General features: G+C 44.3%; 1 protein-coding gene across 1 annotated transcript; it reads right to left on the reverse strand.

Moving 5' to 3' along the window:
• Positions 1-14: 14 nt before the first annotated feature.
• LOC105478487 (TATA-box binding protein associated factor 5) lies at positions 15-21,756 on the reverse strand. The gene is made up of 11 exons (XM_071069188.1): positions 21,179-21,756; positions 16,030-16,267; positions 10,417-10,732; positions 9,189-9,352; positions 8,941-9,076; positions 7,129-7,249; positions 5,626-5,755; positions 3,483-3,647; positions 1,641-1,818; positions 1,289-1,466; positions 15-978 (listed from the first exon to the last, which is right to left on the reverse strand). Exons 1-11 carry the CDS (start codon positions 21,735-21,737, stop codon positions 761-763), a joined length of 2,403 nt encoding a protein of 800 aa, XP_070925289.1. The 5' UTR covers positions 21,738-21,756; the 3' UTR covers positions 15-760.
• Positions 21,757-27,364: the final 5,608 nt, after the last annotated feature.

Raw genomic sequence — 27,364 nt, forward strand, 5'->3', positions numbered from 1 at the left:
AAAACTGGCAGTGACTTGGTCTAAATCTTTTAGTTTCCCAAAGCAAGGCTCAGTACTGGAGGTAAGCAACTGAAATGTCTGTCTGACTTCAAGTGTACTAGGTTGTATGTAGCTGTTTTAGCTGAAATAGAACATGGAAGCTAAATTTCTTCACCTGGTTTATCGAGTGTTTGGGTGCACTCAAAACTCAACAGGTATATAAATTCAGATGTCAGTGGATGGTTGTAATTCATCTAGATCTAACAAAGGAACCCCACCTAGTTACATACATTCCACTAATCATGGGCCGAGAAAAAAAAAGTTAGTGGATCATTTAACAGTTTTTGAGTGCCATACAGTAACTACGTTTTTACAGCAGAAACATACATGCTCATAGGATTCTTCAGCTAAAATTCAAGATGATAGTATATTTCTGAATTTGAATCTTGAAGCAGGATGAATTATTGAAATCAACTTTTTTTCTAAACGTAATAAATTAAAATAGCATTTGAACAGAAAATGCATAGTTTCCACACAATCCAAAGCACCATAAATGTCCCCTCCGTGATCATAATACCTCTTATTCAACTAACGGAAATTAGTCAAATGTGGTTGCTATAGAAACGTGGAACTGTCCCGTTCAGATTTTCCAAGCAGCATACTTCCAGATCCATATAGACAAAAACATTCTTTGTAGCTTAAATATTAATCACTGAGGTATTTGCTTTTAGTCTCCCTTTTCAAAAACAGTAGCTTCCAAAAGGTCTTTAATACCGACGGTTTATTGTGGACTATAAGCTCCTGCAGCTAGAACCAGGTTTCTTCGAGTAAAATGAAGGTGTACAACTGGTGTTGATTTGGTCATATATGTTCCCAACAACAACTCCTGTGAATTCTCAGGTAAATTTATATGCCCAGTGGCTGTAGTAAAGTCATCGGTCTCTAAATCCTCAAAGGCTTTGATAGCATCCCATAATCGAACTGTATTATCCATTGAACCTAAGGGGAAGTCAAAGGAAACCATTAGTTGCATCCATCATATTTACATTTGGACATTTTGTCCAGTACACTGTATGTATCTACTGTACATTTTGGGTGAAAAATCTAAACTTGACCAACAACTCTATTCCTTCCTAAGGAGCATTTCAAGCGGTACTTTAACCTGAGAAGTAATTCATGTATAGGGTGACACTCTGGAATCATAGCTAAAGGGAAGCAAAACCTAAAACACAAGGACTTAGTTTTGCAATCGTCAACACTGTTTCCTCTTAACATAGCATTTACCATAAAGCCATTAATAGTCATTTACCTGATGCCAAAATTTCACCATCTCTACTAAACCTAAGTGAACAGACTGTATCAGTGTGGCCTTTTAATTCTCCAACCATCAAACCATGTCCAATATCCCAAAGAAGTACTCTGCCATCTGTTGCTCCTGTAGCCAGGAATCTCCCATTGGGAGAAAATGTCAAGGAATGAATTGGTCCCTACAAAAGAAGTTCATAGAAAGGATCAGAGTAAAGTATGTCTAGGAAAATAAGACAAAATTTTAAAGTTTTGTAGTAAGAATGGTGTCTGCAAAATTTATGTGTCACTTGTTTAAAAAATATTTTTATCTTGAAATCAACCTTGGATGCTGGAATAATAAGAGTGCAAAATACCTTGTGTCCAGTGAAGATCCTTACACAGTTACCATTTAGGACGTCCCAGAGTCGCACAGTTCTGTCTGCAGAGCCCGTAGCAACATAATTAGAATTTGGATGGAATCTGGTACAATTCACATCAGCAAGATGGCCAGCAAATATTCTTAAAGGCTGATAGTGGTCTGTAGCCCAGAGCCTTTTATAAAGTTATTGAAAGCAAAAGACGACAATTAGTACATAGCTGTGAAATGCCAAAAATCCATACAAAATAAATACAGAAACATCCATATGAAAAGTTAGTTCTGAGTGGGCCCCCCACTTACTAGTTAACTGAGGGGAAGAAGAATGAGACTCTCAGTCCTGAGAGTTCATCTGGTACAATTTTTTTTTTTTTTTTTTTTGTTAAGCTGAAGTCTTGTCCAGGCATGGTGGCTCACGCTTGTAATCCTAGCACTTTGGGAGGCTGAGGTAGGTGGATCATGAGGTCAGGAGTTCGAGACCAGCCTGACCAACATGGTGAAACCCCATCTTTACTAAAAATACAAACAATTAGCTGGGAATGGTGGCACACGCCTATAATCCCAGCTACTCAGGAGGCTGAGGCAGAAGAACTGCTTGAACCCAGAAGGTAGAGGTTGCAATGAGCTGAGATGGCGACACTGCACTCCAGCCTGGACAACAGAGCGACACTCTGTCTCAAAAAAAAAAATTCTGAGGTCTTGCTCTGTTGCCCAAGCTGGATTCAAACTCCGAGTTCCAGCAATCCTCCCACCTCAGCCTCCCCAGTAGCTGGGACTACAGGCGTGTACCACTGTAGCCAGCCAAAACTTAAGTTCTAGAACTCCAATTCTCTGTATATTCTTCCTCCCCTATTCCTAGTCTAAACCACAGAAAAGTATTTTCCCCTCGTTCTGGCCACCAAATAGTTGTTTTGTTTTGTTTTGAGACGGTCTCACTCTGTCACCCAGGCTGGAATGCAGTGGTGCAATCTCGGCTCACTGCAACCTCCACCTCCTGGGTTCAAGCAATTCTGCCTCAGCCTCCTGAGTAGCTGAGACTACAGACATGTGCCACCACACCCGGCTAATTTTTGTATTTTTTCTTTTTTTTTCAGTAGAGACGGGGTTTCGTCATGTTGGCCAGGCTGGTCTGGAACTCCTGGCCTCCCAAAGTGCTGGGATTACAGGCGTGAGCCATTGCACCTGGCCAAATAGTTTCTAACCTGAACTACCTTATCCTCAACTTCTAAGAAGATGACAGAGAAACATAAAGGTGCTCACAGTGGTATGGAAGACAAGGTTAAGCATCTGATGGGGGTGGAAGGGAGGACTGTTAATTAACTATTTTTTAAAAACCAGGATTCATATAGATGTAATTGCAGATATAATAATACTCCTGCCCCAATTTCTTTTTTTTTTTTTTTTTGAGACGAAGTCTCGCTCTTGCCCCCAGGCCAGAGTGTAATGGTGCGACCTCAGCTCACTGCAACCTCCGCCTCTTGGGTTCAAACAATTCTCCTGTCTCAGCCTCCTGAATATCTGGGATTACAGGCGACTACCACCACGCCCAGCTAATTTTTGTATTTTTAGTAGAGAAGCGGTTTCACCACGTTGACCAGGCTGGTCTCGAACTCTTGACCTCAGGTGATCCGCCCACCTCGGCCTCCCAAAGTGCTGGGATTACAGGCGTGAGCCATTGCGCCCGGCCCCAATTTCAAATAAGTTATAAATGCAAAAGCTTCTCAGAAAGTTGATCCTCAACAATGGAAGTGTAAATGAATTTGGCTGGCTGCTGTAATTCCCAACAAGAAACCATTCTATTTATTGAATACACCCAGTCATAAGATCACAGTGTTCTTACCGAGCTACTCGGTCATGGCCCCCTGACACGAAATAATATCCATATGGAGAAAATTGTGTGTCCCATACTGGATAGTTGTGTCCTTTATATCCCACCAAACAAGTAAATGTTTGAAGGCTCCACAATCTAACAGTTCCATCCTCTGAAGAGGAAAGCAGATAGTTCCTGAGAGAAGAGAAGGTAATATATTTGACTCCCAGAGTAACCTTTGGTCACCTGTCCAGTTTTATATACATTTGAATACATTAAATATTTTATATACACTTGAATATTTTACATACATTTGAATATATTAAATATAGCTAACATGCTACATCTCACTTTTAATTCATTCATGCAATTCACAGTAGGTATCAACTGAAAGAACTAACCAAACTAATGTTAGCTCTGACACTCTACATATACCGAGCACCTACTGAATGAGGTAAGATGATACAGAAACTTACGGAAAATCAGTTCTTTACAAGAAAAAAGTACCGGGGTAATTAACAAAGTATAGTCAAGTAAGGTCAATTAAGAAAGTTTAGGAAATGTGATATGTCACTTAAAACTCAATAATTTTTGACCCTAAAATAAAGATGCTATTTTCCTATGCTGTGTATGCTATTTAAGAATTAAAAAGGAAATGTCTTTTGAAGAAAAAAAAAAAAAACACTATAGACATGCTAATAATTCTCTACCTTTTTCAAGGATAAACACAACGGATTGGTAGTCAGAAGGTATTACAATTTTCACTGAAATCAGACGTTTCCTCAAGTAAAAATGTATCATCTGGCAAAACCTTATCAAACAACAAAAAACCTAATTCTCAAAGTTTCATAATGATGAAATCTTGATGAATGGAAGGCTATTATCTTTTTTTCTTCTTTTTTTGAGATGGAGTTTAGCTCTTCTTGCCCAGGCTGGAGTGCAGTGGTGCGATTTCGGCTTGTTGCAACCTCCGCCTCCGAGGTTCAAATGATTTTCCTGCCTCAGCCTCCCAAGTAGCCAGGATTACAGGCGGGCACCATCATGCCCTGCTAATTTTTGTACTTTTAGTGGAGACGGGATTTCCCACGTTGGCCAGGCTGGTCTCGAACTCCTGATCTCAGGTGATGCGCCAGTCTTGGCCTCCCAAAGTACTGGGATTACAGGCATGAGCCACTGTCCCTGGCCTGAAAGCTTTTATCTATCCAAGTAATATACTAAGGGTATTATGAATACAAAACACCCTCCCCCCATTTTTACAGTGTTAGAGATCATGAAAAATAGGCAAATACCTATACACATAGGATGACATTGTAATCATACACCTAAAGGGAAACAAAACCAATTTCGAATTTCCTTTTTCATTTACTCTTAGTACTTTTGATTATAGAAAGATAAATCCTCAATTACTAGCTAATATGCCATTAATGTCAGGAATTTGTCTTAAATTTGATGAAGCAGCCAGAAGACACAATGCAGGGACCCAATGAAGCATTTCAACCCCTAATGGAGTTCTATAAAACTAAAGCTTTGGTTGGTTATTTACCATTGGGTAACAAATAAAAATAATTTAAAAAAAAAAGAAAAGAAGAAAATACTAAAGCTAATTTTTAAAACCAGTAAGCTCTGAAACTGTGCATTTTGATTCTATAAATTTGAGTATACAGGCCGGGCGCAGTGGCTCACGCCTGTAGTCCCAGCACTTTTGGGAGGCCGAGGTGGGCAGATCACCTGAGGTTGAGAGTTCAAGACCAGCCTGACCAACATGGAGAAAACCCGTCTCTACTAAAAATACAAAATTAGCCAGGTGTGGTGGCACAGGTCTGTAATCCCAGCTACTTGGGAGGCTGAGCCAGGAGAACCACTTGAACCCAGGAGGCAGAGGTTGCGGTGAGCCGAGATCACTCCATTGCACTCCAACCTGGGCAACAAGAGTGAAACTCCGTCTTAAAAAAAAAAAAAAAAAAAAAAAGAGTATACATTAAATTGCTACCGTGTACAAACATCAGGATTCAAAGATGAATTAGCAAACAGCAAGATTCTAAAAGATAATGAACGACAACCATGAGATTTTTATCAGAATTTTCCCAGTATTTGCATAATGTTTCCAGTAGTTGACTTTTATATAATTTCAATATAACATAGCAGTATTTAATTTTTATTGTTTGTATTTTACCTATCCGGACTGAAGCTGGCTCCATAGACAGGCCCACTGTGACCATACAAAATCTTCAACTCACTTGCTGTTTTCTCATCCATGATTCTTTCTAAGACATCATCTGATTCTTTGTCTATAAGACTAAGATCTAAAATGGTCCAGAAATATTGATGTTTTAAAAGTACATTCATCAAAACTTTTAAAGTAATCATACCACAGTTCAGGAAAGGAATTAACATTTGAAAATTTCCTCCTATATACCAACCACACTGTGCTAATCCCTCTAAATTAGGTGGTATCATCTCAGCGTGTAAAAGAAGAAATTGACATTCAGAATAGATAATTTGCTAGAGTGCACACAGCTACTCAGTGTGGGAACCAGGACTGAAACTCGGTTTCGCTCACTATGCCACAGTGTTTCACAAAAATGAAAACTATGAGCCAGGCATGGTGGCTCACACCTGTAATCTCAGAACTCTGGGAGGCTAAGGTAGGCAGATTGCTTGAGCTCAGGAGTTCAAGACCAGCCTGGACAACATGGAGAAACCCTGTCTCTATAAAAAATAAAAAATTAGCCAGTGTGGTTGCACACACCTGTAGTCCCAGCTACTCAGGAGGCTGAAGTGGGAGGATCACTTCAGCCCAGGGATTGGAGGCTGCAGTGAGCCGTGATCACACCACTGCATTCTAGCCTGGGCAACAGAGTGAGACCCCATCTAAAAAAACAATAAAAATAAAAATAAAAATAACCTATAGACGTATTAAAATAATTTAAAATACATTGTTTTATTTAAATAATAAACTTTATCTCAGGCCAGGTGTGGAGGCAGGAAAATCGCTTGAACCCGGGAGGCAGAGGTTGCAGTGAGCCACGTATAATTCTGGCACTTTGGGAGGCCACACAGGCGGATCACTTGAGGTCAGGAGTTCGAGACCAGCCTGGCCAACATGGTGAAACCCCATCTCTACTAAAAATACAAAAATTACCTGGGCATGGTGGTGGGCACCTGTAATCCCAATTAGTGGGGAGCTGGGGAGGCTAAGGCAGGAAAATCTCTTGAAACTGGGAGGTGGAGGCTGTAATGAGCCGAGACTGCACCACTGCACTCTAGCCTGGGTGACAGGGCGAGACTCTGTCTCAAAAAAACAAAAACAAAAAAACTTTCAAATAAAATCCTGACCTTATTTGTTCTTTATTAGCCATTTTTATGACTAAAACAGGAAGTACCATCCCTTGAAGATTTTTCAAGATTTACAAGCAATCATAAAATGTTAGATTTTTAAGTTTTTTAGCCTAATACTCATTCTACAGATGAGAAAACTGAGGCCTAAAGAAATTAAACCAGTCTAGCATCCCAGTCACTCCAAAGCTTTTTTCACTGTTGGGAATGTTAGAATCTTGAGTTAAAGTAAAATCAAGTGAATTTCTGTAAAGAACACAATCTTCTGTGTGTTTTTCATGGAATCAAGATTGGTGTAGACTAATGGCAAGTTCACATTCCAAAAGGTCATCTCAGTTACCTGATGCTTGTTTGACACTACGAAGCTTTTTGGGTGTTACAGACCACACTCTGACAGTTGAATCTGCAAAACCTCCAGCAATCAGACTAGAATCATCAGTGACATCCACTGCAGTGAGACCCTGCCAATAAAAGGTTTAGACTAAACAATACTATTTTAGGGTATTCAGAGTACAGAACAGGAAGCAAATGTTAATCATTTTCACACTATACTAAATATATCCTCAACACCCTATTTTAAGGAATATATAAAGACTTTTTCAATCCTTGATTTAAAATATTGGCCAAGCACAGTGACTCACACCTGTAATCCCAACAATTTGGGAGGCCGAGGCAGGTGGATCAGCTGAGATTGGGAGTTCGAGACCAGCCTGGCCAACATGGTGAAACCCTATCTCTACTAAAAATACCAAAATTAGCTGGGCAGGATGGTGGGCGCCTGTAATTCCATCTACTTGTGAGGCTGATGCAAGAAAATCACTTGAACCCAGGAGGCAGAGGTTGCAGTGAGCCGAGATCGTGCCATTGCACTCCAGCTTCTGTCTCAAAAAATAAATAAATAAATAAAATAAAATATTAAGTTTGGCCAGGCATGGTGGCTCATGCCTGTAATCACAGCACTTTGAGAGGCTGAGGTGAGTGGATCGCCTGAGCTCAGGAATTTGAGGCCAGCCTGGCCAACCTGGTGAAACCCCGTCTCTACTGAAAATACAAAAATTAGCCAGGCATGGTGGCTCATGCCTATAATCCCAGCTACTTGGAAGGCTGAGGCAGCAGAATCACTTGAACTGGGAGGCGGAGGCTGCAGTGAGCCGAGATCGCACCACCACACTCCAGCCTGGGTGTCAGAGCGAGACTCTATTTCAAAAAACTAAAATTAAATTAAAATAATAAAATAAAGTTTATATGACTGGGCACGGTGGCTCACACCTGTAATCCTAGCACTTTGGGAGGCCGACGCGGCCAGATCACTTGAAGTCAGGAGTTCAAAACCAGCCTGGGCAACATGGCAAAACCCTGTCTCTACTAAAAATACAAAAATTAGCTGGGCATGGTGGCAGGTGCCTGTAATCCCAGCTATTCAGGAGGCTGCAGCTAAGGCACAAGAATTGTTTGAACCTGGGAGGCAGAGGATGCAGTGAGCCGAGATCTCACCTCTGCACTCCACCCGCGCGACAGCACAAGACTCTTGTCTTTAAAAAAAAAAAAAATTGATAAATAAGTTTACATAAGTACTTAAACCACGTTCAACAGAGATGAACCACAATTTGCTACTCCTTAAAGGCTAGCAGAATTCTGATCAGTGAAAGAAATGCCATTAAACATTGCCTTCTATTCTGTGCAGTATCCAATTCTCTTTTCCTGACTGCTGTCTTTAAATTATATTAAGAGTTTAAAGGCCGGGCATGGTGGCTCACGCCTGTAATCCCAGCACTTTGGGAGGCCGAGGAGGGCAGATCACAAGGTCAGGAGATCGAGACCATCCTGGCTAACACAGTGAAACCCCGTCTCTACTAAAAATACAAAAAATTAGCCGGGTGTAGTGGCGTGTGCCTGTAGTCCCAGCTGCTGGGGAGGTTGAGGCGGAAGAATAGCATGAACCCAGGAGGCGGAACTTGCAGTGAGCCAAGATTGCGCCACTGCACTCCAGCCTGGGCGACAGAGCGAGACTCCATCTCAAAAAAAAAAAAAAAAACAAACAGAGTTTAAATAACAAAACTCCATTTTAGCTAACACATTTGCTTCTCTCTTAATGGTAAATCATCATTCTACATGACTCTCCAGGCAGAAACCACCCAATTAGTTTACCAACCTGGTAAGCATTGAGAAATGTATAGAAACAAATGGAGGGTAAGCAGTCTGGCCCAAGGCGCACTCGTTTGGTGGTTTCTTTCATATTCATTATCTTATCCAACTTATCTGAATCTTTCAACTCAGGAAGAGGGATTCTGTGAAAGAAAAAGAGAGTCAAAATTACCTTTTGACTATTAACAAACTTGAACTCTCTATAACATATTGTCTCATACCTCCACACACAAGTTCCTGAAGCTTTTTCCTCACCTGTTCTGAGGTGGAGCATTGGGATCTTGTTTTTTGCTTTTGGATCCAATACTATCTTTTTTAGGCTTCTTCTTTTTAGGTTTTCCTTCTTCATTTTCTCCCTCTTCATCCTCATCATCCAAAGGTACCTCAATTTCTGGTTCTTTTAATAAACCAAAAAATACCTACAAGTCAAAAGAGTCAACATTTTTTAAATTATTTGTTCATTAATATACCCATTTTACATCTTGATAGGATAAATTACAATTACAAAATAGTAATTTACACTCTGAAGCAGGGTTCTGTACTTGTCTACCCAATAGCCATTCTCCCCTTTTTCCTTACTAACAGAACCCTGATTTTATTGGAGTAGCAATGTGCTCAGTTAAATCATTTCTGTTTCCAGGCTCCCTTGCAGCTAGGAATGTCCATATAAGTATATTGGGTATGGTTGTATAAAAAAAAATTGTTTTCCTGATTAAAAGGGGAAAGCTTCAGCACAGATATGCCTTTTGTCGTCCCCCTTCTTCCTTCTTGAAATGGAGCTGCAATGCTGAAACTGCAATAGCCATTTGTGAGCACAAAGAAGAAAGCCACATTCTAAAGATGGTGGACCAGAAACTAGAAGGAGCCAGGGACCTTTATGGCACTGTGGAGCCTTCATGCCAGCCCTGGAAGGCCTTCCTCTGAAATTCATTTTATGGGAGAAAAATTATTTGTTTCAGCCACTGCATTCAGGGTTCTATAAAATGCAACCATACCCAAATTGTCACATATAAACATCACCCTTAGAACACAAAATTTTATATACAGTATAAAATTGTTGCCAAGCGGCCAGGCACAGTAGCTCACGCCTGTTATCCCAGCACTTTGGGAGGCGGAGGCGGGTGGATCATCTGAGGTCAGGAGTTCGAGACCAGCCTGGCCAACATGGTGAAACCCTCTCTACTAAAGTAAATACAAAAATTAGCCGGGTGTGGTGGCGTGTGCCTCTAATCCCAGCTACTCGGGAAGCTGAGGCAGGAGAATCACTTGAACCTGGGAGGTGGAGGTTGCAGTGAGCTGAGATCACACCATTGCACTCCAGCCTGGGTGACAAGGGCAAAACTGTCTCAAAACAAAAACAAAAACAAACAAACAAAAACATCGTTCCCAAGCTAGCTATAAGAAAAATGTGTAACTTATGTAGATGGAAATGCTACAATTTTTCATAATCTGCATTATAGAGTTCTTAGGTTCATTCCCATACCTTTGATTTGTTTGCCTCTCGTTTAGCCTCTCCTGCCAAACTTCCCACCATCGCATCTATCTGTTGCTTACTACGCGGCATCCCATCAAAGATGTCAATGTAGAGGTGCTCCTGAACTATGTTCCATATCTGATTGTTCTGTTTCTCCTGAAGATGCCTCTTCAAGAGTTGGTACGAGTCACGGGAAATACGCAGAACAAATTTACTTGTTCGAAAATCCAACATGGTCTCATTCCCTTTCATGTGTTCCTTTTTGGTAAGACTAGATAATACACGTAGGTCATCCTGGTAATAACATTCCTGATCTCCATGGAACCTGTTTCAGTGATTTTAAAAAGTCATTTTTCAATGTAATCATTAAGGGATCTGCCTCTCCCCCATATACTTATAAACCATCCCAGAATATTTTCAGTGTAGTAGTCTAAAAAATCCTGAACTAAACTGTAGGATAAGAAGTAACTCATTTCAAAATGATTATAATTCAGTTTCTGAATTTATTCTAAAAATGAACAAATGTAAATCTCTAATGAAATGTATCACAAACATTTTAAGAAAAGAATTTAAATATCCTAAGTGAAAAAAAATATACCCACCATTGGTAGACAGTTTCTTTAGAATGGAGACATTTAAAAGAAACTGGTAGACATTTGAAAATATAAGAACCCTTGCTTTACTAAATGTTATGGTTTCTCAAAACCCACTTTTAAAAGTTTTATTATGAAAATTTCAAAGCAGCCGGGCGTGGTGGCTCAAGCCTGTAATCCCAGCACTTTGGGAGGCCGAGACGGGAGGATCACAAGGTCAGGAGATTGAGACCATCCTGGCTAACACGATGAAACCCCGTCTCTACTAAAAAATACAAAAAAATAGCCGGGCGAGGTGGCAGGCACCTATAGTCCCAGCTACTCGGGAGGCTGAGGCAGGAGAATGGCGTAAACCCAGGAGGTGGAGCTTGCAGTGAGCTGATATTCGGCCACTGCACTCCAGCCTGGGCAACAGAGCGAGACTCCGTCTCAAAAAAAAAAAAAAAAGAAAATTTCAAAGGTATACAATAGAAAAGAATATAATGAACTCAGTGTACACATTACTCAGCCTCTCAACAATAATCAATACATAACATTCTCATAAAACCCATCATTTTTAATGATTTCCTATATTCATTGGAAATACGTACCAGACATATTTTTAAAATATCAATACTTTAATATGATCACTAAACAACAAACTAAGTGGAAGTACTCACTGCTGATACCAATCAGTGAGTACTTCCACTTACTCACTATTACCAAAGACAATAAAATAAAGCCTTTAGCCTTGATAACAACTAGTAAATTTAAATGTACTTGTGTTTTTACAACTCTTAATTTTCCTAAGAAAGTAAAATTAAAGACAATATATTTGGCATTCACTAAAAACAGCAACCAATGCAAAAACATTTTAAAAACAATAACTAAACATATTAGGGCTCCAGCTCTGAAAAACAGATAGCCAACAGATTTCTAAACTGTTAAGTATGTTACCCCACTACAACTCATCAATATATGATCGAAGATTTGAATAAAATTAGAAATCTCAGCCTCTTATATCAGTAACTGCCCATTATCCTCCTGTGGTGATGGGGGTCCTGGCAAGGGATAAGACTGTCCATAAAGGAAAGACAGAGAATCTCCTATGATATTCCAGCTTCCTATGTGGGGAGACAGCTACACCATGAGACTGGAAGAGCAAAAAGGTTTTTCCTTCTTTTTTAGAGACAGGTTCTTGCTCTGAAGCCCAACCTGGAGTGCTGTGGTTCAATGCAGCCTCAAACTCCTGGGCTCAGGGATTCCCCCTGCCTCCGTCTCCCCAGTAGCTAGGACTGCTGTGCCACCATACTTGGCTAATTTTTGTTTACGTGATCTTGGCTCACTGCAACCTCCGCCTCCGGGGTTCAAGTAATTCTCATGCTTCAGCCTCCTGAGCAGCTGGGACTATAGGCACGCGCCACTATGGCCAGCTAATTTTTTGTATTTTAGTAGAGATGGGGTTTCACCATGTTGGCCAGGATGGTCTCGAACTCCTGAGCTCAGGCAATCTGCCCACCTCAGCTTCCCAAAGTGAGGGATTACAGGCATCAGCCACCGTACCCGGCTCAATTTTTGTTTACTTTTTGTAGAAGCAGGATCTCGCTCTTTTGCCCAGGCTATATATATTTTTTTTTTAATTTTTTAATTTTTTTTTTTTTTTGGTGAGACGGAGATTTACTCTTGTTGCCCAGACTGGAGTGCAATGGCACAATCTTGGCTCACTGCATCCTCCGCCTCCCGGGTTCAAGTGATTCTCCTGCCTCAGCCTCCCAAGTAGCTGGGATTACAGGCATGTGTCACCACGCCCGGCTAATTTTGTCTTTTCAGTAGAGACAGGGTTCACTGTATTGCCCAGGCTGATCTTGAACTCCTGACCTCAGGTGATCCGCCCGCCTCAGCCTCCCAAAGTGCTAGGATTACAGGTGTGAGCCACTGCACCCGGCCTGTTTTTGTTTTTTTAAGTGACAGTGTCTATGTTGCCAAGAATGGAGTGTTTCGATGACAGTACTTTAAAGAGAAATTAGCTTCTAGAGTAGAAGTTCTGTCGTCAGCCTTTCTTAGTTTTTTTTTTTTTCCAAAAACACTTGGCTACAGAACGTTTTGCTTTATATACTTCCTATTGGCATCCTAGTATAATGAATTACTATAATGGCATAGAAGCCAGGGGTTCCAAGTTCTACTGTTCCTCTATTACTACTACCCTGTGTTAAATGATAAATCTTGACTTCAGGCTCTATTGCTTGTATTAAACATTTCTCATTCAGGCTGGGCCCGGTGACTCACACCTGTAATCCCAGCACTTTGGAAGGCCAAGGTGGGCAGATCACCTGAGGTCGGGAGATCAAAACCAGTCTGACCAACATGAAGAAACCCCATCTCTACTAAAAATACAAAATTAGCTAGGCATGGTGATGTATTCCTATAATCCCAGCTACTTGGGAGGCTGAGGCAGGAGAATCGCTTGAACCTGGGAGGCGGAGGTTGCAGTGAGCCGAGATGGTGCCACTGCATGCCAGCCTGGGCGACAAGAGCGAAACTCCGTCTCAAAAAAAAAAAAAAAATGTTATTCACCCTGCTAAGCAAGGCCTCCTTTTTTTTTTGAGATGGACTTTCGCTCGTCACCAAGGCTGGAGTGCAGTGGCGCAATCTCAGCTCACTGCAACCTCCGCCTCCCAGGTTCAAGTGATTCTCCTGCCTCAGCCTCCTAAGCAGCTGGGATTACAGATGTCTGCCACCACACCCGGCTCATTTTTGTATTTTTTAGTAGAGATGGGGTTTTGTTATGTTGGCCAGGCTGGTCTCGAACTCCTGACCTCAGGTGATCTGCCCACCTCAGCCTTCCAAAGTGCTGGGATTACAGGTGTGAGCCACCACGCCCGGCCTGCCTCCTTCTTAAATACTACTTTCCCTTGGCTTCTATAACTCAACTCTCCCCTGGTTTTCTTCCTGTATATCTCCTCTATGTGGCCATTAAATTTGGAGCTCCTTGGGCCTAGCCCACTTACTGGCTTATTTCATACTCTCCCCTAGTCAACCTCATCCATATTCATCAATAATGCATACAACTCCGATTAACAGTTATAGTCCCTACCTCTCCTCTGAGCTCTCATATATCATCTACCTATCAACTTGACATTTCTTAAATGAGTCAAAGGCATATTCAAATCAGAACTCAAAATTATTCCAAGGTCTGACAAATCAAGTCCTCTTCTAGGGTTTTCTGTATCAGGAATTGGCTCCCCTATCCAGCTGGAGGGGCCAGAAAACTGGAGATTTCAATGATACCTCCATCTCCCTCACCTCCCTAGCCAATCTATCAAGTGTCTCATTCATGACTCTGTCTACTTCTCTTCACCTCTACCACAACCTAGTCCAGTGTTTCCGAACAAGGGTGCTACTAGCATTTTGGGCAGGATAATTCTTTGTAAAGTGGGACTACCTAGGTGCACATATTAGAACATTTAGCATTCCTGCTCCTCTGCCCAGTCATTATGACAATCAAAAATGCCTCCACACATTTTCTTTCTTTTTTTTTTTTTTGAGACAGGGTCTCACTCTTGTCATCTAGGCTAGAGTGCAGAGGCGCAATCTCAGCTCACTGCAACCTCCATCTCCCAGGTTCAAGCGATTCTCCAGCCTCAGTCTCCCAAATAGCTGGGATTACAGGAGTGAGCTACCACATCTGGCAAATTTTGCATTTTTTTGTAGAGACTGGGTTTCACCAGGCTGGTCTAGAACTCCTGAGCTCAAAGTGATCCGCCCGCCTCAGCCTCCCAAAGTGCTGGGATTAAAGGCGTGAGCCGCTGCACCGGGCCACCTCTACACATTTTCAAATGGTCTAGTGGAAGGAGCAATTCCACCCCCAGTTGAGAACCACTGCAATAACTTCCAAAACTTGTCCCTATAGTCATTCTATCCCCCATGTGTTTCCCCACTGCATAGAAGTCCTTTCAAAGTATATAATAATGACATGGTCCTTTAATGACTCTGTAGCAGAAATGACTCTGTAGCAAAAAGGCTTCACTCTCCCCAAATACCCATTTTTCCTGTCTTCCTCCATAAAAGAAAACCTGAATATCAGCTGGGCACATAGACACTTAGGTAAAGACTACATTTCTTATTTCCCCTGCAGCTAGGTGTGGCCACTGACTGTTAAGATATAAAAGGAAGAAGTGTGTGCAGTTTCCGTGTGCCCTAACTGCTGACTGGCACACTGATGTGACTGCTTAGAGCAGGAAAACCATCTTATGCCACAAAGTGGAACATGCATGAAAAGCATGGGAGAGCAACAAGACTGAGGGAGCTTGGGGCCCTGGTAATGAAGAACCCACCACACCAATCCCGAATGTCCCACCTTTATGAGAAAAATAAATAAACTTTTATTGTATTTAAACCTCTGTTGTTTGGGTTCTCAGTTACTCTTATTCTAATCTAATCCTAACACTGCTTCCTAGTGTTCTTAAGATAAAGGCAAAAATAAACTTTTATTTATGCCATTGCTGATGAGTTTTCAGTGACTCTCAATGAAACCTAATCCTACCCAATACAACTCCCCTACTGCTCTTAGGATAAACAAAGATCTTCAATATGGCCCAAGAACCAGCCTATTCTTTTTTTTCAATGCCTTCACTTTAACAATAGAACCTGCCTACTGTTCCAGTCCCTAATTCCCAGCTTCATGGTATACCACACCCCCATCCCATTCTCTGCTCCAGCTACCCTGGCCATCTTTCAGCCTCTGTACCTACCAGAATCCTTCCCACCAGAGAGCTTTAATACATACTTTTCCCTCTTTTCTTCATCTGGCTAACTCCTACCTAATCTTCAGATATCAGATCTCACCTCAAGTATCATCTCCTCTGGAAGCCTTCTCTGACTTCTCCAGCTAGATTAAACCCCACATTTTAAGTTCTCATAGCCTTAGGTACCTCTCCTTCACAACGTACATTTTAAGTTGCAGTCTTACATTTGTGTGGTTACAGATGTGAACATATATGCACGCGCACACACACTATGTGTGTATATATATATGTAAAAATGTACATACTTCTCAAAGAATGACTTTGCTTCATTCTCATGTTGATTGTAGACTAGCTCCAAGTACATGTGCACAAACAGAGGATAAAAGAGTTGGGATAACTCTGCCCGATGGCAGTCCAGGGAACATTCAATGAAGTGTTTCAGTCCACTATAGTATTCTTCATACATTGTGGGATCTCCTTGTTGGCTGTAGGCCGACAACACAGCACTGACATCTGGCTGGTCTTCCACAGCAACACTTCCAACTGTTTAAAAAACAAAAAACAACTTTTAAGAAAATGACCTATTATGACCATGTGACTATGGCTGTTTTGTTAAGGCCCAGAGGTGAGTTGTTGCTCAGATTGTTGTCTCTTTCTTCCCAACGTCTCTTCCTCAACACAATCACATAATCTTTTTTTTTTTTTTTTCTCTGAGAGGGAGTCTCGCTCTGTCACCAGGATGGAGTGCAGTATGGAGATCTCAGCTCACTGCAACCTCCGCCTCGCAGGTGAGTCTCTTGCCTCAGCCTCCCACCCAAGTAGCTGGAACTACAGGCATGCGCCATGCCCAGCTAATTTTTGCATTTTTAGTAGAGACAGGGTTTCACCATGTTTACCAGGATGGTCTCGATCTCTTGACCTTGTGATCCTCCCACCTCGGCCTCCCAAAGTGCTGGAATTACAGGCATGAGGCACCGCACCTGGCCCACACAGTCTTTTTTCTTTTTCTTTCTTTTTGAGATGGAGTTTCAACTCTTGTCGTCCAGGCTGTAATGCAATGGCACGATCTTGGCTCACTGCAACCTCCACATCTCGGGTTCAAGCAATTCTCCTGCCTCAGCCTCCTGAGTAATCCTACCCAATACAACTCCCTACTGCTCTCAGGGTAAACAAAGATCTTCAACATGGCCCAAGAACCAGCCTATTCTTTTCTTTTTTTTTTTTTTTTTTTTTTTTTTTTGAGACAGAGTCTCGCTCTGCCGCCCAGGCTGGAGTGCAGTGGCGTGATCTTGGCTCACTGCAAGCTCCGCCTCCCGGGTTCACGCCATTCTCCTGCCTCAGCCTCCCGAGTAGCTGGGACTACAGGCGCCCGCCACCTCGCCCGGCTAGTTTTTTTGTATTTTTTAGTAGAGACGGGGTTTCACTGTGTCAGCCAGGATGGTCTCGATCTCCTGACCTCGTGATCCGCTCGTGATCCGCCCGTCTCGGCCTCCCAAAGTGCTGGGATTACAGGCTTGAGCCACCGCACCCGGCCCTATTCTTTTTTTTCAATGCCTTCACTTTAACAATAGAACCTGCCTACTGTTCCAGTCCCTAACTAATTCCCAGGGCATGGTGGTGCATGCCTGGGATTACAGGCATGCACCACTATGCCCCCTATCCTGTGTTCCCTTCACATTATATACATCTCTTACCCCTTATAAAATGTAACCACTTAAGGGTGGGAAGGACCATGCCCTATTTATATCTTCAAAAGTTGGTTATATGCGGCCGGGCGCGGTGGCTCAAGCCTGTAATCCCAGCACTTTGGGAGGCCGAGACGGGCGGATCACGAGGTCAGGAGATCGAGACCATCCTGGCTGACACAGTGAAACCCCGTCTCTACTAAAAAATACAAAAAAACTAGCCGGGCGAGGTGGCGGGCGCCTGTAGTCCCAGCTACTCGGGAGGCTGAGGCAGGAGAATGGCGTGAACCCGGGAGGCAGAGCTTGCAGTGAGCCAAGATCACGCCACTGCACTCCAGCCTGGGCGGCAGAGCGAGACTCTGTCTCAAAAAAAAAAAAAAAAAAGATAGTTATATGCTTAAAACAATTTCCATAACCAGCATTTCAAAACAGAAAACATAACTATTTATTTGTAACACAGCACCACCTAACAATACATCTGTCAATCAAATCAGAATTTGGTTGTTGGAAATATTTGTAAGTTGCCATTATAGTACACTTCGCTCTTTACTGCACAAATGTGATAATTTCTTCGGTTACTCTGATGGCCTCTTTTCCTCCTTACTGATTTCTCAGTTATGATCTATAATTAGGTCAAGTTTCTGAAAAGATAGGAGATTACAGCAAAATGACCAACAATATAATTCATCTTATAGTTCATTCACAAAATTCAACATTAAAAAAAGATTCCTCTCAAACACTTTTTTTTTTTTTTTTTGTAAAGACGGAATTTTGCTCTGTTGCCCAGGCCGGAGCGCAATGGCGCTATCTTGGCTCACTGCAACTTCTGCCTCCTGGGTTAAAGTGGTTCGCCTGCCTCAGCCTCCCGAGCAGCTGGGACAACGGCACATGCCACCACGCCCAGCTAATTTTTTTGTATTTTTAGTAGAGACGGGGTTTCACCATGTTGGCCAGGCTGGTCTTGAACTCCTGACCTCAAGTGATCCACCTGCCTCGGCCTCCCAAAGTGCTGGGACTACAAGCGTGAGCCACCGCGCCCGGCCTTCAATCCACATCTGCACACATTTCTATTTATGGATTACAATGAGATATGAATACAATGCTATGTATTCATACTTCATTTCTGGCAATGCTGCAAAGATTAGGCCTCATACAGATTAATTTGGCTAAAAGCTCTGCACTGGATAATTCAATAAACATTTATTGTCAGCTCAGGATCACCTCTGAGACCTTATATTGTATATGAGTTTTACTGCATGGATTTGTGGCAACAGTTGCTGTGAGAAAGCAGTGGCTCAGGTGTCAGGAACACATACAGAGGCATAAACTTATCCATACCAAACATTTTACATGTACATATTACAAGTGCCTCACGTGGCCCGGCGCGCTGGCTCACGCCTGTAATCCCAACACTTTGGGAGGCCAAGGCAGGTGGATCACGAGGTCAGGAGATCAAGACCATCCAGGCTAACATAGTGAAACCCCGTCTCTACCAAAAAGACAAAAAAAAATTAGCCAGGTGTGGTGACATGCGCCTGTGGTCCCAGCTACTTGGGAGGCTGAGGCAGGAGAATCGCTTGAACCTGGGAGGCAGAGGTTGCAGTGAGCCAAGATTGTGCCACTGCACTCCAGCCTGGCCGACAGAGCGAGACTCTGTCTAAAAAAAAAAAACCCTCGGCCGGGCGCGGTGGCTCAAGCCTGTAATCCCAGCACTTTGGGAGGCCGAGACGGGCGGATCACGAGGTCAGGAGATCGAGATCATCCTGGCTAACACGGTGAAACCCTGTCTCTACTAAAAAATACAAAAAACTAGCCGGGCAAGGTGGCGGGCGCCTGTAGTCCCAGCTACTGGGGAGGCTGTGGCAGGAGAATGGCGTAGACCCGGGAGGCGGAGCTTGCAGTGAGCTGAGATCCGGCCACTGCACTCCAGCCTAGGCAACAGAGCGAGACTCCGTCTCAAAAAAAAAAAAAAAAAAAAAAAAAAAACCCTCATAACCACTCATGTAATAAAGGGAGAAAATTCAACATGAGAATGACTTGTCTCTTGACAACATTAATGTAAAAAAAAAATTTTTTTTTTTTTAAGACAGAGTCTTGCTCTATCACCCAGGCTGAAGTGCAGTGGCACAATCTTGGCTCACTGCAACCTCGGCCTCCCGGGTTCAAGCAATTCTCCTGCCTCAGCCTCCCAAGTAGCTGGGATTACAGGCATGCGCCATCACATCTGGCTAATTTTTGTATTTTTAGTAGAAAGGGGGTTTCACCATGTTGGCCAGGCTGGTCTCAAACTCCTGACCTCAGGTGATCCACCCGCTTCATCCTCCCAAAGTGCTGAGATTACAGGCATGAGCCACCACGCCCAGCCAATAGGAAGGTAAAAAAAAATTAAAAGGTAAGAAAAGAATGACAATCAGCATCACACATGTAAATGCAGCAAAGACGAAAAGGTCTGTCCAATGCCCATGCCTAAACACATGGTTCTCAAGCTGCCCTATGTCAACACTCCTTAGAAGCTCTTATTCAAAAGTGAAGATTCCCAGATTCCACCTCTAGAGGATCTGATTCACTAAGTCTGAAGTGATGCCCAGGAACCTGCATCCTCCAAAGACTTAACACTGGTGGTACTCAGCCCATATATATCTTTAAAATTTCAGTCGGGTGCGGTGGCTCATGCCTGTAATCCCAGCACTTTGGGAGGCCGAGGCGGGTGGATCATGAGATCAGAAATTCAAGACCAGTTGGACCAATATGGCGAAACCCCCTCTCTACAAAAAATACTTTTTAAAAAATTAAGCGGGGCGTGGTGTCGTGCGCCAGTAGTCCCAGCTACTCGCGAGGCTGAGGCAGGAGAATCGCTTAAATCCGGGAGGCAGAGGTTGCAGTGAGCCGAGATTACACCACTGTAGTCCAGCCTGAGCGACAGAGCAAGACTCCGTCACAGAAAAAAAAAAAAAAAAGAAAAGAAAAGAAAAAAAAAAACTTTTAGCTGAGATTCAGGGGGTACATGACGTGCAGGATTGTTACAAGGGTATATTGTATGGTGGCTGGGCACGGTGGCTCACGCCTGTAATCCCAGCACTTTGGGAGGCCGAGGCTGGTGGATCATATGAGGTCGGGAGTTCGAGACCAGCCAGACCAACATGGTGAAAGCCTGGCTGTACTAAAAATACAAAAATTAGCTGGCCGTGGTAGTAGAAGCCTGTAGTCCCAGCTACTTACGAGGCTGAGGCAGGAGAATCGCCTGAACCCAGGAGGCGGAGGTTGCAGTGAGCCGAGGTCGCACCACTGCACTCCAGCCTGGGCAACAGAGCAAGGCTCCGTCTCAAAAAAAAAAGTCCATAAAGTATTTATTAACACATCTTTTAAAAGGAAGTAAAGAAATAAAGAGAAAATAAAGTACTTATAAAACTTAAAGTACGCTAGTACGAAACTGTACAAACACTGTTAGTCTCAGGCGGACCTGCCCAAGGCTCAAAAGCCCAAATGAGAGGAAAGGGACCAAAAGCGTGAAGGTCCCCGCCTCTCCGCGCTCACCTTCCCATACATCCCTCTGCTCAACAGCTCTCCTCAGCCTCTCGCTGAAACTGACAGCTCGGAAGGGGGTTTGACTGCGCAGCCGGCGCACTAGAGAAAGGGGCGGGCATGTGGCCCTAGAGGCGGGCCCAGGAAATTCAAAACAAGCCCGCAGAGGTGCAGGCCTGCCAGCCCCTGCCTTACCGGCTTGCTCCCCTTCGCGGCGGCCGTGCCTCCCCGGAACCCCACGGCTTACCTTTACCCGGAGCCGCAGGACCTGAGGCTGAACCTGAGACGGCCGTGACCCCCGAAGCGCCAGTGCCCGGAGGGTCGGGGGCCGCAGGGCCAGGGGCCGAGGCGGTCACCCGGCTGAGAAGCGCGCTGGCCACCTCAGCGCCGACGCTGTCCACCTCTCCCGGGGCTCCGGAGCCCGCCACTGCCTCCTCCAGCAGCCGGGCCTCACGGCGCAGCGCCTCTTCGGCCTCGCGGAGGTTGCTCTGCCGTAGGAACTGCAGCACGGCCAGTAGAGTCTGTCGGTCGTGCGGAGCGCCGGCCTCCGGAGCAGCCGCAGGCACCGGGGCCGCCCCCGCCGGGGCAGCGGTGGAGACAGCCACCGTGAGCTTGGGGGTCCCGCCATCCCCGCCAGTGGACGACGATGCCGCAACGTTCCCGCCGCCGCCGTTAGGGCCGTTGTTGGTAGTGCCGCCGCTACCCTCGCCTGCGCCGTCCCCCGCCTGCGGAGGTAGCAGCGTTGGCGGTCCCTCAGGCTCTAGCTTGACCGCCACCTCCGTCTGCTCCTCCGCCAGCGCCGCCATCTTGCGGCTGAGCCACCTTGCGCCGTCAAGCGTGATTGCATTTTCGCCACATGGAGGGCGGGGAGGAGCATTTCACGACAACTCTAGTAGGCCATTTACGGCAGTAGGAGGGGCGAAAAGGAAGGAGAAACGGAATAGGAAAGAGAGCAACTTTCAAAAACGGGCGAAAGAAAGGCAGGAAGTGGGCATAGGGAACACCTGTTACATTTCTCTGATAATAATTGCCATTTATTGCAGAGCAGCTATATTTAGGCATTATGATAGACGTTTTACATTATGTGATCTCCTTCAATTCAATAATCTTTTTCTCTTTTTTTTTGAGACGGAATTTCATTCTTGTCGCCCAGGCTGTTCAAGGGATTCTCCTGCCTCAGCCTACCCAGTAGCTAGGATTACAGGCATGCGCCACCACGCCCGGCTACAATTAAATAGTCTTATGAGGTAATATTATCCCCACCCCACAGATGGCTCTGCCGAAACCAAGAAAGGTTAAATAACTTACCAGAGTCACGCAAGAAGAAAGTCCAAATGTCAACATTCGAATCCACGTATTTAACTCAAAAGTATATACCATTTGCCAGAGGAAGGCTTCCAAGATACTGGTAATGTTTTATGTTTTGACCCGGATAGTGCTTTTTTTTTTTTTTTTTTCAATTTTTACTTTTGTAAAAGTTAATCAAGGTGCATGCTTTATGAACTTTTAACCATATACATTACATTACATTACATTTTATTATTTTATTTACTTATTTATTTTTTGAGACGGAGTCTCGCTCTGTCGCCCAGGCTGGAGTACAGTGGCCCGATCTCAGCTCACTGCAACCTCCGCCTCCCGGGTTCAAGCGATTCTCCTACCTGAGCCTCCCTAGTAGCTGGGATTACAAGCATGTGCCACCACGCCCGGCTAATTGTTGTATTTTCAGTAGAGACGGGGTTTCGTCATGTTGGCCAGGCTGGTCTCAAACTCCTGATCTCATGTGATCCGCCCCTCGGCGTCCCAGAGTGCTGGGATTACAGGCGTGAGCCACTGCACCTGGCCCATACACATTACATTGCAATAAAAAGTTTTTAAATGCAATAAAAAGTTTTACAGGCGTGGTGGCTCCCACCTGTAACCCCAGCACTTTGGGAGGCCGAGGAGGGCGGATCACGAGGTCAAGAATTAGAGACCAGCCTCACCAACCAACATGGCGAAACCCCGCCTCTACTAAAAATACAAAAAATTAGCTGGGCGTGGTGGTGCGCCCCTGTAATCCCAGGTACTCCAGAGGCTGAGGCAGAAGAATCGCCTGAACCCCGGAGACGGAGGTTGCAGTGAGCCGAGATCTAGCCACTGCGCTCCAGCCTGGGCGACAGAAGGAGACTCCATCTCAAAAAAAAAAAAAATCACAGAATTTTGTGGTTGTGAAATATGTACGTTATGTATTCATGCTATTATCCGTTATTACAAATAAACCATTTTAATTGTATATTTAAAACTCATGGCCGGACGCAGTGGCACATACCTGTAGTCCCAGCACTTTGGGAGGCCGAGGTGGGTGGATCACCCGAGGTCAGGAGTTCCAGACCAGCCTAGCTAACATGATGAAACGCCGTCTCTACTAAAAATATAAAAACTTAGCCAGGTGTGGTGGCGCGCGCATGTAATCCCAGCTATTCGGGAGGCTGAAGTAGAAGAATCACCTGAACCCAGGAGGTGGAGGTTGCAGTGAGCCGAGATCGCACCATTGCACTTCAGCCTGGACAAGAAGAACAAAACTCCATCTCAGGAATAAAAAAACAAAATCATATATGCCATTTTGCAATGTGCTTCATAGGTTATAAAACCCTCCTGCATATTTTATCTCATTGGAACCTTGTAACTCTGTGAAATAGGTACAGATGAGAAAAGTGAGCCTGAGGCATTGGGAAAATCTAGCACAGCCGTTCAAGTTATTGGTTTTGAGGTCTTACCAGTGTCCTTTGACCCTGCTTACTTTTTAAAAATATTGTATTTTATTTATTAGAGATCTGGAGCCTTATTATATTGCCTAGGCTGGCCTTGAACTCCTGGACTCAAGCAGTCTCCCACCTCAGCCTCCCAAGTAGCTGAGACTACAGGCACAGACCACCTGGCTTGACCTTGCTTACTGGCTGAATAACCTGGAGCAAGTTGCTTAATTTACTATGCCCCAGTTGCCGAATTTCTGTTTTTTTTTTTTTATTTTTTATTTTTTGAAACGGAGTTTCACTCTTGTTGCCCAGGCTGGAGTGCAATGGCGTGATCTCGGCTCACTGCAACCTCCGCCTCCCAGATTCTAGCGATTATCCTGCCTCAGCCTCCCGAGTAGCTGGGATTACTCCCATGTGCCACATCAGGCCCAGCTAATTTTGTATTTTTAGTAGAGACAGGGTTTCTCCATGTTGGTCAAGCTGGTCTCCAACTCCCGACTTCAGGTGATCTGCCTGCCTCAGCCTCCGAAAGTGCTGGGATTACAGGCCATCACACCTGGCCCCAGTTGCCCAATTTCTCACCAAAAAACTAACAGTACTTACATCACAGTGTTTTGAGAATTAAATGAGATAATGCATATGCAATAACTAGTACATAATAAGTAGCCATTGGTTATTTCTACTTCACTTTAAAAGGTGTTCTGGCTGGGCGCGGTGGCTCACGCCTGTAATCCCTGCACTTTGGGAGGCCGAGGCGGGCGGATCACGAGGTCAGGAGATCGAGACCATCCTGGCTAACACGGTGAAACCCCGTCTCTACTAAAAAATACAAAAAACTAGCTGGGCGAGGTGGCGGGCGCCTGTAGTCCCAGCTACTTGGGAGGCTGAGGCCGGAGAATGGCGTGAACCCGGGAGGCGGAGCTTGCAGTGAGCTGAGATCCGGCCACTGCACTCCAGCCTGGGCGACAGAGCGAGACTCCGTCTCAAAAAAAAAATAATAATAATAATAATAGTAATCTATAATCTATAACCCCTCACACTTTCTTTTTTTTTGTTTTGAGACAGAGTCTTGCTCTGTCACCCAGGCTGAAGTGCAGTGGTACAATCTCAGCTCACTGCAACCTCCACCTCCCGGGTTCAAGCAATTCTCATGCATCAGCTTCCCGAGTAGCTGGGACTACAGTCTTGTACCACCATGACTCGCTAATTTTTCTATTTTTAGTAGAGATGGGATTTCACTATGCTGGCCAGGCTGGTCTCGAACTCCTGACCTCGTGATCCACCCGCCTCGGCCTCCCAAAGTGCTGGGATTACAGAGGTGAGCCACTGTGCCCAGCATAACCCCTCACACTATCACATACTAGTTTTTGCATCCATTTCTGATTTTTTTCTGCGTCAGTTATTAATACTATGGTTACCAATTGGTGATTTTCTAATTTTATCATTTCTCCTACACTTTACTAGTTGGCTTTTTTTTTTTTTTTTTTTTTTTGAGACGGAGTCTCGCTCTGTTGCCCAAACTGGAGTGCAGTGGCCAGATCTCAGCTCACTGCAAGCTCCGCCTCCCAGGTTTACACCATTCTCCTGCCTCAGCCTCCCGAGTAGCTGGGACTACAGGCACCCACCACCTCGCCCGGCTAGTTTTTTGTATTTTTTAGTAGAGACGGGGTTTCACGGTGTTTGCCAGGATGGTCTCGATCTCCTGACCTCGTGATCCGCCCGTCTCGGCCTCCCAAAGTGCTGGGATTACAGGCTTGAGCCACCGCGCCCGGCCACTAGTTGGCTTTCTAATGGAAGGAAGAAATTTTCTGTCTCTTGGCCGGGCACAGTGGCTCACACCTGTAATCCCCACACTTTGGGAGGCTGAGGCCGGGCTGGGGGGTCACTTGATGTCAGGAGTTTGAGACCAGCCTGGCCAACATGGTGAAACCCCGTCTCTACTAAAAAAAAAAAAAAAGAAAGAAAAAAAAGAACCTGCCATGGTGGCTCACACCAGTAATCCCAGCTTGGGAGGCTGAGAGAGGAGAATCATTTGACCCAAGAGGCGAGGTTGCAGTTAGCCGCGATCATGTCACTGCATTCCAGCCTGGGTGACAGAGGAGACTCTGCCTCAAAAAAAAAAAAAAAAAAAAAAAAAAAAATCTGTCTCCCTATTTATTCACGCAGTTACTATCATCATTTTTATTTTGATATTATTTGTCACAAATTTGATCATTAGGATCTCCTTCAAACTGGCTCCTGTATTTATTTGATTTGGCCACATAATTGTTTGAGCACTTCCTTCTTAATTTCTAGCACGAGACATTCTAAACTCCCTTTATATTGTACCAGGCTAGAGTACAGTGGCACGTCCATGGTTCAGTGCAGCCTCGACCTCCCTGGGCTAAGGTGATCCTCCCACCTCAGCCTCCCAAGTAGCTGAGACCACAGGCATGTGCTACCATGCCTGGCTAATTTTTGTGTTTTTTGTAGAGACAGGGTTTTGACATGTTGCCCAGGCTGGTCTTGAACTCCTGGGCTCAAGTGATCCACCTGCCTCACCCTCCCAAAGTGCTGGGAATACAGGCATGAGCCACCATGCCTGGCCAGTTCCTTTTATTGGTATTAGAAACCAAGACCAGAGTGTGAGGTATGTAATTGCTTCTAGGCCCTCTCACAGATAGTGCTGAGAAATGTATATACATCTACATGTACACATATCTATATCCATTTATCCTTAAGTTCACCTTAAATGTCTCCAATTCTAATCTAGTAAAGCAGAATTTATTATATCCATTCCCTTTTCTGTATTTTTAACACCCTTTTCCAATAGTGAGAATTCTGTGGTTGTTCACAACATATTTACTTACTTGCTCAATCCTAGGATGTACAGAAAGTGGCTTCAGAATTGCTAACCTATGTCTCTTTAAAAAAGAAGTGTACTGGCCGGGCGCGGTGGCTCAAGCCTGTAATCCCAGTACTTTGGGAGGCCGAGGCGGGTGGATCACGAAGTCAGGAGATCGAGACCATCCTGGCTAACATGGTGAAACCCCGTCTCTACTAAAAATACAAAAAACTAGCCGGGCGTGGTGGCGGGCGCCTGTAGTCCCAGCTACTCGGAGGCTGAGGCAGGAGAATGGCGTAAACCCAGGAGGCGGAGCTTGCAGTGAGCCGAGATCGTGCCACTGCACTCCAGCCTGGGTGACACAGCGAGACTCCGTCTCAAAAAAAAAAAAAAAAAAAAAAGAAGTGTACTAATTAGATTCACTAATTTTTAGAATGCTGGCAGTTCTAGCTTTGCACAATAGTCTGGGGCCATAAAAAATAAGTGTGCTGGCCGGGTGTGGTGGCTCACAGCTGTAATCCCAACACTTTGGGAAGCCGAGGCAGGTGGATCAACTGAGATCAGGAATTCAAGACCAGCTGGCTAACATGGTGAAAACCATCTCTACTAAAAATACAAAAATTAGCCAGGCATGGTGGCGGGCACCTGTAATCCCACCTACTTGGGAAACTGAGGCAGGAGACTCACTTGAACCTGGGAGGCAGAGGCTGCAGTGAGACAAGATTGCTCCACTGCACTCCGGCCTGGGTGACAGGGTGAGACTCCATCTCAAAAAAAAAAGTTTGCAAGTGGAAACCATGCAAAGTGATATTAATAATCAATGTTAATGTTAACGTTGCTCTGTGACCTTCAAAAAATGTGAAAATATTCA

This window comes from Macaca nemestrina, chromosome 9 (assembly GCF_043159975.1).
Source record: "Macaca nemestrina isolate mMacNem1 chromosome 9, mMacNem.hap1, whole genome shotgun sequence".
In the NCBI taxonomy this organism is placed as follows: domain Eukaryota; kingdom Metazoa; phylum Chordata; class Mammalia; order Primates; family Cercopithecidae; genus Macaca; species Macaca nemestrina.